This window comes from Trachymyrmex septentrionalis, unplaced genomic scaffold (assembly GCF_001594115.1).
Source record: "Trachymyrmex septentrionalis isolate Tsep2-gDNA-1 unplaced genomic scaffold, Tsep1.0 scaffold20, whole genome shotgun sequence".
Taxonomy (NCBI): Eukaryota; Metazoa; Arthropoda; class Insecta; order Hymenoptera; family Formicidae; genus Trachymyrmex; species Trachymyrmex septentrionalis.
This window is the reverse complement of record NW_017305180.1, coordinates 5,148,006-5,161,770: the sequence shown is the minus strand read 5'-3', so window position 1 is coordinate 5,161,770 and position 13,765 is coordinate 5,148,006. Positions and strand designations below refer to the sequence as shown.

The window sequence follows — 13,765 nt, the reverse complement described above, 5'->3', positions numbered from 1 at the left end:
CCCTCCAATTTTTTTATCGCAATTTATTTTATATTCATCTTTAAACGAGAAAGATATTAAAGATAAATAATATAAAATACGTACAAATTTCGTAATTTATGTATCGTAAATCTTTATGTTTGTATAAATTATTAGTATAGTATATGAGATGTTTAAGAAAAATCATCAAATTCTATTACATTTTGATATCACTTATAATAATACGTGCTTTAAATCTTCGAACTAAACACACGCTTTCCGCGTATATTGTTTTTTAATTAACATCATGGCACATTTATATTTGTATGCGCAAAAACTTTGAACTGCACAAAAAGGAGCAAATGATAAAAAGCAATAAAGTATGTAGAAGTAATAATGAACATCAAAATAAAATAATATAAAATTTCGTATATTTAACTAAAAATAAAAATTTGTTATTGATTTAGTTCAGAATTTCGTGTTATAATAGAGAAGGTATTCTCAATATATTGTAATAGGTTATTCTGGGTAAACGAACTGTGCAGACCATTTTCTTTATTAGCGGATCTCATTTAAACAAAATTATTTTATTTCTGATGCAGGTAGCGAAAGCCCAGTTTTTGGCATCGAGGGTGGTAATAGCGCTGCAGGCGCCAGCAGTAACTTGAGACTTGCATCTCACGAGCTGCCAAACGAGATTTCGGCTCCCTATGAAGTACCTCAATTCCCGATCGAACAGATCGAGAAGAAGCTTTTGATCCAACGACAATTGACTGTCAAGTGAGTATTCATTCTGATTGCATGCATTTTTATAGCATTTTTTGGTTTACTTACATAATTCAAATCGGTTCAAGTAAAAACTTATACTTACGAAATTATTTATAATTATATACTTATAACCTTATACATATGTAAAATATTTTAGTTTCTTAAATTTTATATTTTAATTTGTAATATAATTCTGTGATTTAAATATATTTTTATTGAAATATATCCTCGCAAAAATTGATTCCAGTTGTATCAATTATAATACAAATCGAAAAAAATTATTATTAAATTGACGCGAAAGAGTTGTTTTTATCGAATAAAATTAAAAAAATGTCACTCATCAAAGCAAGAAGCCATCATAATCTAAAGACCAGAGAGCTGTTTCTTCAACAAGTTTTATATTGAACAAAGTTGGAAGTTTTTTTGAAAAAGACATTGATGAAAAATTTCTCTCTGATGGAAAGAAAAGTATTTTAATATATTTTCCTTTTTATTTAGAGGGAAATTTTGCAATGACTTTTTCAAGAAACTTCCCACTTTATTTAATATAAAGTTTGTCGAAAAAAATGACAGATATATTTTATATTACTCTAGTACGTCAACCCCTAACGTGTAGAGTTCATATATTAAAATTGCATCTCGAATAGAAGGATTGATTTCAATTAGTTTAGATAATTTTATATTAAATGCTCAGTAAGTTTAGATAATTATTTCGTGCCGAAAGAAGTTATAATTTCAAGGAATACAATACCGATAAGTAGGCGGCTATAAAACTGAGATCGCGATATATTTACGACTGTGCGAAAGGCATTAAAGTATTATCGCTATACCGAAGGGTATAAAGTACTTGGCTGTATGTACGAGGTAATACGTACGCGATCGAGTATCTAGTAAAACCAAGTGCCATAGCTAGATCGCTATACAGGGTGTCTACAACGCAAATTTAAGTCTCAGACATATTAAATTAAAATTTGGTGAACACTGCTTAGAAATATAAACTGAAATTATTTGTAGAATAGCGATTTTAAGGAACATTTAGAAAAATTACTTTTTTCAAAAAATAAGACGTTTTAAAAAATATCGTACTTCTTGTATCTTAAACGATATAAACGTTCTGCTTTCAAAATCACGCTGTATGTCTAATACGAGTTCACATCGGGTAGATAATTATCATAATCCGTTCGAAAGTTTTTACAAAAATTAAGGAACGTATAGAAGAGCGCTTATTTTTTGCACAGTACTATTATGGAATCATTGTATTAATCGTGAGATGCGGGATCAATTTTTAAATGTGAGGATATCTCTGCCAAGAATATTCTGAATTAGCTTGCTTCTCTGTTGAAGGAATATTAAATGCTCTTTACTAATTCTTACCTAAGCTTTAAGCGGGAATTTGCATTTATTTAGAAGATAAAGGAGGAAAATGATTTCTAAATTCTCTGATCAGAAAATCTGAAAAATTCGAGGAATATTTTGATCACATTTGCATAATATATTCGTAAATATTTTATGGTTGTAATTAGTTAATATGATTAGGGCAGCTATACTTGTAGTCATAGCCCGGTATTTATAGACGGTTCTTATATTTAAGACCGTCTTAAGTGAAACCTTAAATGTCATGAATCATTACAGTACAGTATTCATAGTTAAAACCTTATATTTAGGATCGTCTTAAATAATGTCTCAAGATACAGATTTCTGATTGGTTCATGACATTTTAAGACTGTACTTAAGACAGTCTTAAATATAAGAATCGATTATGAATATCGCCCATAGAGCCGTAATTATTGTAGCATCTTAAGGAGTTACTTAAGACGGTCTTGAAATAAGAACAGACTAAGTCGTAGTGTCGATAATTGGACGTTGATGCGACACTTAGGGATAGCTGTTACACTTCCTGTGTCATCGCATAATAATGAGAAAATGTTTTATATACGATGTTTTATGTGTACTAATGGAACTTGCCGACTCGGCAATGTTCGCCAGGTTTGCGTTCGCGCGAACCAGTTCGGAATTATTATCGTCGTTAGATATTTTACCGGTACCGTGATGTATTATGTAGATCCGAGCGAAGGATATAAACGGATAGATAGAGACTGGTAGGTCACGCCGCCCACGTCTTAACTGGAACGGTCGAGACAGACATTTTGCGAATTTTACGCGAGAAATGTCGCATTGCTATTCAGTGAGACAGTTCTGCGCTCCTTCGAGCTCCTGCGTTCTTTTGAAATGCTTTGTATATTTTCGAAAATTTTCATTTTTAACAATAACACCCAACTGTTTTGTATTATACCTATACTATATATAGATATATATAGGATTTGTATTATATCCTTAGAGACGCTTATTACTGAAAATTACTACGAAAATTATAATAATGAAATGTTGATATTATTTTAGTATCATTTTGGCGCAGTAGTGAATTAAATCACACTGGTTAGATTTCTAATTTTATAATATTGTTGAAATACGTATATATTGAGAATTGTTAGTGTTCTTTACAGAAATTGGATACTGGAAAATAGTGATTAAGTACTTATTAGGAATATAAATAGCACTAATAATTAGTGCTGTTTATACTCAAAATAATTAATCCATAAATTACAATATTAAATTTCTGTAAGGGTATAGAGAATTCTAAATTTAGACGCATATTTATATGTGAGCACTGGCTGATGCCTTATCCATTGAGTATTCATACGTTTTGTATCTGTCGGTATAATATACTCGTATGTACGATAGTTTGATTGGGTGTATAATTAAATTTGAAGTAATATTTAAGTATTACAATAAAATTTTAATTTAATTAAACGGCACTATTGGCAAAGTTTATTTATGGACTAAAATTTAATTATTTATAAAAAAGAGAACTATGCAACATTTATATATTATTTATATTATTTTTAATCAATCTCTTTCTCTCTCGACTTGCTTTATTTAAAGTCAATTTTTACAACTACTTGCTGCGCAACAATTTTTAAGATAATCTCATGTTATTATTATGTTTTTCTCGCAATTGTGTGTATTCAAGAGCGACTCTACTCATTTCAACCTTAATTTTTTTCATCTTACATTTATATATTTTTTCGCTTTAACATTTCGGTTCATTTTGTAATCTGGCTTTTATGCGCCTTATTCTTTTTTTTTTATTTTATTTTAACTGTGTATTTATTTTTGCCAAAGTGCTTGAGGGGATTTTTCCAAAGCGCTCAATAAATGGTGAGTTCTCTCTCTTTCGACTGATCGTTTCAAAATATTAATCGTTTAATAAAAGCCATATGAAGGACGAGTAGTGAAACATATTTGACTGAGTACACATTATTTACAAATATGCCACATGTGTATGTGTAAGAAAAATATATTTACATTTATATACTTACTGCGTAAGTACTTGGGAAAAGAGGAGCACATTCGTGCGTTATTTAGATCGACTACGCAATCTTTGTTTACCAATTGCATGAAAACTGCGGATTACCTTGAGACGGCCGTTGATCACCGATAAAATCGTCGTCGTCGTCGACGTGAACAGAATTCTCGTTGCTGCAGCCAATAAAGCTGCGATCAATAATTCAACGCGGGACGTATGGTTGTTTGGCCTCGAGATGCTTAATGTAACACGATAGTTCAATTCGAAATGTATGTCATAATCGTTAATGCTTATTTAAAAATAAAACTATCCCAGTAGGCAATCAAATGGTTTGGCGAAAAAGATTGATTCGTGAGCTGTGAAAAGAACTAATACATAAGCTCGTAGCTCACCGAGAGATGAGACGCGCTTTTGTAATTGTCAAACACAGACCTTGTTGCAACCCTGTATAACGATCTCTGCTTCAAAAATCGATTGTAACTGATCTTCGTAATGAAACAAAGGCCAACAAGCTTATTCAAGATAGTTTCGTCCCATTCACATTTCCATCTGTTGTCCCTAACTAGAAGTACTCACGATATATTTCAACGGTATTGAAGCGAAAAGCAATATATATTTTACGACGTCGTTGATGATCTTTAGAGAGAAATAACGATGACAAATAACGCAACAGATAAAATACTGGAGGGCCTAAATAGTAATTAAATAAACGATAATAAATCACGCTGTACTCTTTAAATTCTTTGGAATAGAATCTCACTCTAGAGAATAAAAATCAGGCCAGTCTTGAAAAAGATTGGTTCAGTTTTTACTCTTTAACGCCCAGTTTCACAAATGGTAAGATTAACTTTAATCTCGGTTCAACTTACTCCTTATCTTTTTCCAATTTTAGAAAAAGATAAGAAGAGTAAGGTTAACTTCAATCTGGTATCAACTTACCCCTCATCGTTTTTCCAGTTTAAAAATTGGAAAAGGATGAAGGGTAAATTGAACCGAGTGACTAAAGTTTTTTTAAAATCTTACATATATATGGAAACCGGGGCCTTAGAGTGAGAATTTCACTCTTCAGAGTGACGGTTCACTCTAAAAGTTTTAAGAGGGTTTATTTTAACGACGGTTTAATTCATTGCCGCATTGGGCATGCACAAAGGATACAATGTGCAGTGTAGAGAAGTTACGTCATGTAAGCGAAAACCGTGTATCGGCCGTTTTTACATGCAATTGGAGACCGCTGTGAAACGCGGTGGGACGCGGCTCGATCCGAGGGCCGGGGGGGTGGGTCGAAGGGGTTGCCCGCGATCAGCCGCCCTCCACGGCCACCCGCTCAGTGCTCGTGCGACCGTCGTTGATGCCGGACGGGGTACAAAAGAGTTACATGCGCGTGGAGGAGGTTTCGGGTACCGTTCGCACGAGGCTCGTGCGCGGCGCGCCGTGCTGCTCCGTATCGAAAACCGGTATTGATAACCGGTGATCTGCAAGATCTACGAGAAATGGACCTCACGGTTAAAACCGTCGTCGTTATGATTATAGAGATTATTTCAAATCACCGGGATCCGATGGAACTGTAATCGAGTTCGATCACGGCGTGCCAGTGTTTAATATTCCAGCGTAGCTACGCGATTCTCCATGGAGAATTAGCGTGACCCGCGAAGACTCGTGAAGATGATCTAATTATTAATTTTATTCTCTTTTTTTACAATACAGAGAAGATATCCTTCATAATTCGATAATTATGTTTTCCGATAACTGTATTGATCGCTCCGTTGATTTATTAAAAACAAACATCTGCTTGATACAAGTATAATGGACTCTGTTCAGATTATATTAAACCGCTATCTTTCTCTCTCTCTCTCTCTCTCTCTCTCTCTCTCTCTACCTTGATTTGGGAATCACATATTTTGATTTATCGATCCTCTCGACGCGCGATGTAATTACATTACTGGAGCTTGAAAGCGTCCGTACTGCAACGCAACGGCACCAACACGCGTTCGATCCACGTAATTGGTATAGAGATTGGTGAGAGATCTAGCGAGCTAAGAAGTCTCGCGTTTAAAACGTGATACAATCAGACTGTAGCAACACTGATCCTTACGCGAACGACACTGGACGAGATTGTTCGATGCTGGCGAGTGAGTTAATTGAAGAGAGGGACGCTTCTTGCTTGCGCTTAAACGCTGCGTCAACAGCATTGATGACGCAGAAACGTGCAATACGCGAGGATCTTCCAAGAATTTGGTTCAAATTTATGATCTTTTCTTAATCCGTGAGATTTGTTAATCCAACTGATTCCCGCTTACTTGCATGTTGCTTATAATTCGTTGCGATACGGATTTAAATTTCGCAGAGAACTGAAGCATTGAATGATTATCAAGGAGATTCAAAGAGAGATTCAGGAAAAAGGAAATTTAAAGAATACTTGGAGAATACGAATAAATTTCTTTTAAGGTATTTATTCGAATGTGTCGTGCATGAATTGATAACATTTTCGCATTTTTGTCACACGGAATATAAAAAAAATATCAATGTGGATATAATATCGTGCGTCTATACGTAATTCTCATTGTGTGGGTATTAAATATTAATCCTACACGCCTACACGGCGTGTGAATTTAATACGATGGATATCAACTGATATTTTTAGAGTGTTTCTATAAACTTTTTAACTATGGCGCTTAGTGAAATTTATTGCGTGGGGAGGGAGATACAAAGGTGTGATAAATTGCGTTTACCGCAGCGTCGTATAGCACACTGCTATTACATCGCGAAATTTTGTTACACCTTCCGCCGCATCCCACAACTATCTATCAATGAAATTAAACAAAATATGAAATAGAAAAATACTGATGAAAAAAATATAAATGGAAAAAAGAAAGAATATATGTACATAAATATTGTAAACGTTAAATATGATTGAAAAATTATAGAAATATATAGATCCTTTTATCCTGTTTCTCCGCATGAATGAATTTCATTTACATATTGAAAAAAAATTTTATATTAATTTTCGTTTTTCGCTATAATTTAATTTAATTTTACATTTTTCGAGATTCTTTGCTCTCTATTTTCATTTAACGCAGAATATTTTTTGCGAAAAGCACGTAATTTTCCGCGAAATGATTATGGAATATTCAACAATGAAGCCGATGGAAAGATTACGTTTCATTTGACAGAACATAGCAGGGTGGTGAAATATATGCATGAGATTGTGAAAGGAACTGGGAAAGGACTACGCGGCTCCTATTGTATCCTATCAACTCCTATAAAGAGAACTTATCGAGTATTCCGCCCGACTAATCATGAAAGATCGCGAAGATTTCCGGCCGGGTCACCGAAGATCAGGCGACACGATTGATCGACGATTGTGATTAAGGAAAACGAACGCGATTCGTCGATTACTGTTCGGGACTGCTACAAAAATCCGTCTTCCGTGATAGGATCCCATGTATCGTATCCGTGAAAACTTGCGGAGGAGTGTCAAATGAGCGTGGGGAAAAGTGCGGCACAAATTGGCGTCGCGTTATTCAACTCGCGCTTCCGCATCGCGATTTATTCCGCGCGTCGATCTCCAGCAAGTGGTATCGATTGCGTAACATGTTCGCTGACGCGAACGAGTCGAAACGATGGACGAGGGATAACAGGATTCTCCTGAGGTAATTTATGCTTTGATATTAAAAGAACCGAATGGCGAATTATCCTTTTAGTTCTCGTGAATGTAAATCGAATGTGCAATTTGATTGATTTATCTATTATCGATTTATCTATCACTCTTATTTTAGTGCGTTGTAAATTATTACTATACGTTTATATCACAATCATATCTGGGAGCAAACATGCTTTTCAATATATATATATATATATATAATGATGATGAATTTAAAGTAATTATATACGAGTAGATATAAATAATAATTGGATTATTCATTTTGATAATATTATGTTTAGAGATATTAGATAATTAACTACGATATCAGTATATGTACAATATATTAATTTTCATTAATAATGTAGCAATGTTGCAATATTAGTAACATTTAACTAATATATTTTATGTAATTATTATATTAATTTTGATTATTTTTTTATTTTTGTGTTTGATTTAAAGAATATTTAAAACTATCTCGGAAATAATATTTTATTTTGTACACGATTTTAGTGTTCCTTTTGTGTGTGTCAGAGATATTATTTTTAATATGGAACACTCTTATCCTGCTAGTATATGGAATTATGAACTTAAAGAAATAAATGGGGATATAATACAAACAGGCATTAATGGATGGCATTTCATGCGCGACGCAATAATTAAAGAGTTATCTCACAGTTTTTCATTTGCTCACATGCATGCGTATAAAAAAAGAATATCGTCCGGATATTTATTGATAGCCTCAGGTCAAAGGTCCATAAAGTATCTATCACTTTGAATTCAACCATCTTCTTTTGTGATTGGAAACTCGACCACGAAAGTATTTAATTTATCTTTATTGCAACCGTAGATTAACTCCATTATGAATTTTCCTCGATATATCGGCATTGTCGAAAGATAATTTTAAATATTGTTCTGCACAGAGCAGCAGTTAATATATGTATAATGGTATGAAAAAAATTCTTTGCCTCAATCTAAAGTGAAACGAGAATGAGGTAGAATATTGAACTTTTGAATTATAAATAGATATTGTATTTTATTACTCGTTTAATTTTTTTAATACTAATAAAATTGATTGTCAGTTTTAATTACCGAGTCATTTAATATTGTGCATTAAAAAAATTTGTAACAAATTATTTTAATAAAAATCTTCATCATACATTTAAATAAAACATTTGCTTTCGCAAACAATTTTAATATTGTCAGAGATATTTTTAATATGCGATATTTTGCAGAATAATTACGAATTATTTTGTATGAAAATATGTACCAGATACATTGCGAAATTTTATTTTATGAAACATGAAATGAATTTTCTCGAAGAATCAATTTCTCAGGTTTCTTTTCTTGTTTAACAGAGCTGCAAAAGATCTTGAGGAACGTCGCAGTCATTATGAACCGTCACTTCATCCAGGAGTTCCTGATGACATCGATCATAGTTTCAAGATCGAAGAAAATGATTTCGTGCCTCATTTTCAACGAGTCTCCATATCCGGCGAGGACACTTCCGGAGTGAGTTTCAGACTGTTGATTTGAGCTGACTTATATTTGGTTTTTTAAATAAATATTTTATAATTTTCATAACTTTTTTTGAACGAAAATCGTATTTATTATCATTTTGTGTGTGTGTGTGTGAGGAGATAATTCAAAAATTATTTAACTAGCATTTAACATTACTTAACGTATTTTTATCATCCTTATCATAATTATATTAATTTGCCAAATGTACAATAATTAAATAAAAATTATGTAATTAAATTTACAAATGATAAAAATACAGAAAAAATTTATCTTTATAAAATATTTTCTCAGAAATAATTGTAAAGTATTATTATCAAATAATTGATAAAATAGAAATGTAATGACCTAGTGGAGATGTAACTTTATGGTTTCGCCGGTGTTATGCACAATGTAATAAGTATCCTTAGAGATTTTGTGTGAAATGGAAACCTTGGGAGTGCGGATTTGCGTGTGAAACCCTTGGTCATCTATGCCCCTTCTTCCTTCATCCCATATATACATTAATCTATAAGGAATGTTTTTAATCTCGATGACATGAAATATATTAGAATCTTTTATCTAAAATATTTTATTAAATTTTAAGTTAAATTATATATATATATTTTTTTTATATTATTTTATTATATAATAGAGATTTTTATGTGTCGTAATGATTAATGAATATTTTTTAATCAGGAAAATTATTAAAATATTGTCAATTCAAAAAATTATTTCATTAGTTCGTTTCTTATCCAAGTTTATTATCTATAAAACTTATATGTAGGTACCTCTGGAAGATCTTCAAAGGGCCTCCAAGATGCTGGTGCAGGCATTGGCGATACGCGAAAAATACATGAACAACTCCAAGCAGAGCTTCCCCACTATTACTTCTAGATTCTTGCGTAGTATCGATAAAAGACCACTCACTACGGACGATGAAGTACATCACGACGATCGCAAGGCCATCAAAGGTATCTATCGTTAATTGAGAAGTGGCTCCAATACCAAAGTCATAATGAAAATCCAATTTGACGTTCCATATCTATCTTAGTCATATTCCCATTGGACGTCCTTTCCTGATCGTGCTGTTGTCTACTAAAGAAACGTGATTGTAATCTCACAAAATATTTCAGTGCAATTAACATTAACGTTTAACGCTTCAAGCGCCGATGGCAATAACGGCGTCAAACTACCGTACATGTATTGTGTAAATTTTTTTTCTTTTCTTTTTCGTCAAACGCAGCGATGTGTATTTAATCACGCGGCTCCTCGTGCGGAGCTTCATACAAAGCACAGCTTTAATTTAGTGTGCCAAGCACTACACATTTTTAATATGTGTTAATAAAGAATATACGATGTCAGTTTTATTACATATTTCTTAAGGGAAAGAGCTGCTGGATATTGCGAAAGAAATCGGGGGCAGTGAATCCGACGCGGACATCGACGCGCTGATCAAAGACATCTCTTGGACAGGTCTTCCTACCTATTAATATCCTTACCTTGAATTTCCTGTTGCACGCTGTTTTTAATGATGATGTACTTGTTATTTCTTAAGAATCTCTTTACCATGCGCGAGGTAGTTTTATCTCGGAATAAATCAAACAGCGCTGCGGCAACAAACAGTTGATGATACTTCTCTAATACGTACGATTAATTACTAACAGATCACCCGGTACATGCGCCTGCTTCTCGTGGCGATCCTTGGGAATGTGAATTTCCACCGACGAAGAATTACAAGATCGTACCAGTCAATGGCGTGTTCAACCTGTTCGCCAATGATGAAGACCTGGCCAATGGCAAACCACTCCCTTATTCGTATCCAGACCTGGCGGCCTTCGTCCAGGACATGAACCTCTTCTGCGCCATGATCGCCGACGGACCCTTGAAATCCTTCTGTTATCGAAGACTGAGTTACCTCTCCTCTAAGTATCAGCTACATGTGCTACTAAACGAGCTTAGGGAACTGGCGAGTCAAAAGGCCGTGCCGCATAGAGACTTCTACAATATTAGAAAAGTTTGTACATAAACAATTCGAATTCATATAAAGTGTACCAAGATTGTGATTTGTAAGATCAATATTTATTGTAAAGTTAGAAACAGGATAATGCAATTTAAAAGTAATTTAAAGGCAATTTAAAGGAAATTAAAGAAGACTTTATATTTTTGTTATATCAAGTTATTTCAAGTTGAGTTTTTTTTACTTATATCTTAGAAATGCATATGATTAAGTTGCGCTATTATATGATTTATATTTTTTAGGTCGATACTCACATACACGCGGCTTCATGTATGAATCAAAAGCACCTGCTTAGATTTATTAAAAAAACGTTGAAGAATCACGCTGATGAAGTGGTTACTTGTTCCAAAACCGACGAAACTATGACACTCCGCGAAGTCTTTCAATCCATGAATTTGACTACCTACGATCTAAGCGTCGACATGTTGGACGTGCATGCAGTAAGTATTTTCCCGAAGATTTACAAGAGACATCGAGGAAGTTTCTAAAAAGTATTGCATTTTATTCTTTTTTCTTCGCAGGATAGAAACACGTTTCACAGATTTGACAAGTTCAACGCGAAGTACAATCCTATCGGCGAGAGCCGCTTGCGTGAGGTTTTCCTCAAAACCGACAATTATTTGAACGGTACATATTTTGCACGGATAATCAAGGAGGTCGCAAGCGACCTTGAGGAGTCCAAGTATCAGAATGCAGAACTGCGTCTTTCGATTTATGGCAAGAGTCCAGAAGAATGGGATAAACTAGCTAAATGGGCAATTCAGGGCGACGTCTATTCAGATAATGTGCGCTGGCTTATACAGATTCCTAGATTATAGTAAGTCTATCATACAATACGCGCGGCACTTAGACTTGATGGATTTCTCACTGTTCGCATTTTATGTTATAGTGATATTTTCAAGCTGAACAAACTTATGACGAACTTCCAAGAGATTATCAACAATATCTTCCTGCCACTTTTTGAAGTGACCAACGATCCCAATTCTCATCCGGAGCTGCATAAATTTCTCCAATATGTATGTTTTCATGTTTCATGTTATTTTTCTAATCCGCTTTTGTTATTGTTATACTTTTCTAAATTTTTACACTTGTTTTGTTATCATTATAGGTAATAGGCTTCGATTCCGTGGATGATGAAAGTAAGCCAGAAAATCCTCTCTTCGATAAGGATGTTTCTCCGCCTGGAGAATGGGACGATGTAGAGAACCCGCCATACGGATATTACCAATACTACACTTACGCGAATATGACGGTTCTTAATCACTTTAGAGCGTATGTTGATTATAAAATTTTTTTTGTTCTATTTCGAGTAATTCTCTATTTACACATTTTGGATGAATATAATTCTGAATTTTTTATAGAGAACAAGGCTTTAATACATTTGTTTTGAGACCTCATTGCGGTGAAGCAGGACCCGTTCAACATCTCGTTTGTGGCTATATGATGGCGGAGAACATTTCGCATGGTTTACTGCTCAGAAAAGTTCCTGTGCTTCAATACTTATATTACCTAGCGCAAATCGGCATCGCGATGTCGCCGCTCAGTAACAATTCGCTTTTTCTTAATTATCATCGTAATCCACTTCCAGAATACCTTGCTAGAGGACTATGTATAAGCTTGTCTACAGATGATCCTCTCCAGTTTCACTTTACTAAGGTGAAGGAGAAATTATGTATTGTAGACAATTTAATAATGTATAGAGTATTTTTTTTTTGTAATTTATAAAATTCGTTACATATGTAAATAATTATATTACTGTTTATTTAATATATCTCGTAGTCAATGCATGATGTATTCATTATAGGAACCCCTGATGGAAGAATATAGTATTGCTGCGCAAGTGTGGAAACTCAGTTCGTGTGACATGTGCGAGTTAGCACGCAATTCCGTTCTTATGAGTGGCTTTCCACATAAGGTGAGTAATTATATCTGCTCTCCAATCTTTCGTGTATATAAAGAGCAACTAAGAAATCGTACTAATGCTTCTTTAAACTCTCTTATCTGCCTTATTACAATGATGATATATTTCTCGATTTTATACACTTGCTTAATGCATAGACGTGATGAAATTTCATGCGATTTAATTGTTTTATTTTGCAGAGTAAGCAGTACTGGTTGGGACCTAACTATACAAAAGAGGGAGTCGCTGGTAATGATATTACTCGAACCAACGTACCAGACATACGAGTGGCCTATCGATATGAAACCTTAGTTGACGAACTGTCCAATATCTTCAAGGTCGTGGAGAAACCCGAGTCACTTCCATTTTAATAATCGATTATTTGGATTTTATCAAACCGATGGAGATCGATTGAGGTGAAATGATATTCAAAGATTGACGAATTATGATTATTCATATGATTTATTCTTGTGATTTCGGTTCTTTTATGCTAACTACAAAATATGTTTTGAAACATTACGAGAATTCATAAGGAATTATTTTCTTTTCTTATATAATTACTGATCTTTTTCTCTTTACACATTAAGAATATAAATCGAGGCTGAAACTTCGAAC

The 13,765-nt window shown here is 33.8% G+C and overlaps 1 protein-coding gene across 12 annotated transcripts in view; it reads left to right on the top strand.

The window, feature by feature from the left end:
• LOC108747674 (AMP deaminase 2) overlaps positions 1-13,539 on the top strand; it is a 42,079-nt gene extending 28,540 nt beyond the window's left edge. For 6 of the 12 annotated variants that reach the window (XM_018485309.1, XM_018485305.1, XM_018485304.1 and 3 more), the window contains 12 exons: positions 561-738; positions 9,092-9,245; positions 10,018-10,204; positions 10,617-10,715; positions 10,898-11,247; positions 11,493-11,690; positions 11,772-12,067; positions 12,140-12,266; positions 12,359-12,522; positions 12,612-12,906; positions 13,055-13,165; positions 13,351-13,539. In XM_018485309.1, coding sequence (XP_018340811.1) covers positions 561-738; positions 9,092-9,245; positions 10,018-10,204; positions 10,617-10,715; positions 10,898-11,247; positions 11,493-11,690; positions 11,772-12,067; positions 12,140-12,266; positions 12,359-12,522; positions 12,612-12,906; positions 13,055-13,165; positions 13,351-13,521 — 2,330 coding nt within the window. In that variant the 3' untranslated portion in view covers positions 13,522-13,539. The remainder of the gene's footprint in view (positions 1-560; positions 739-9,091; positions 9,246-10,017; positions 10,205-10,616; positions 10,716-10,897; positions 11,248-11,492; positions 11,691-11,771; positions 12,068-12,139; positions 12,267-12,358; positions 12,523-12,611; positions 12,907-13,054; positions 13,166-13,350) is intronic. The other 6 variants (XM_018485299.1, XM_018485298.1, XM_018485300.1 and 3 more) reach the window with 5 other exon arrangements.
• Positions 13,540-13,765: the final 226 nt, after the last annotated feature.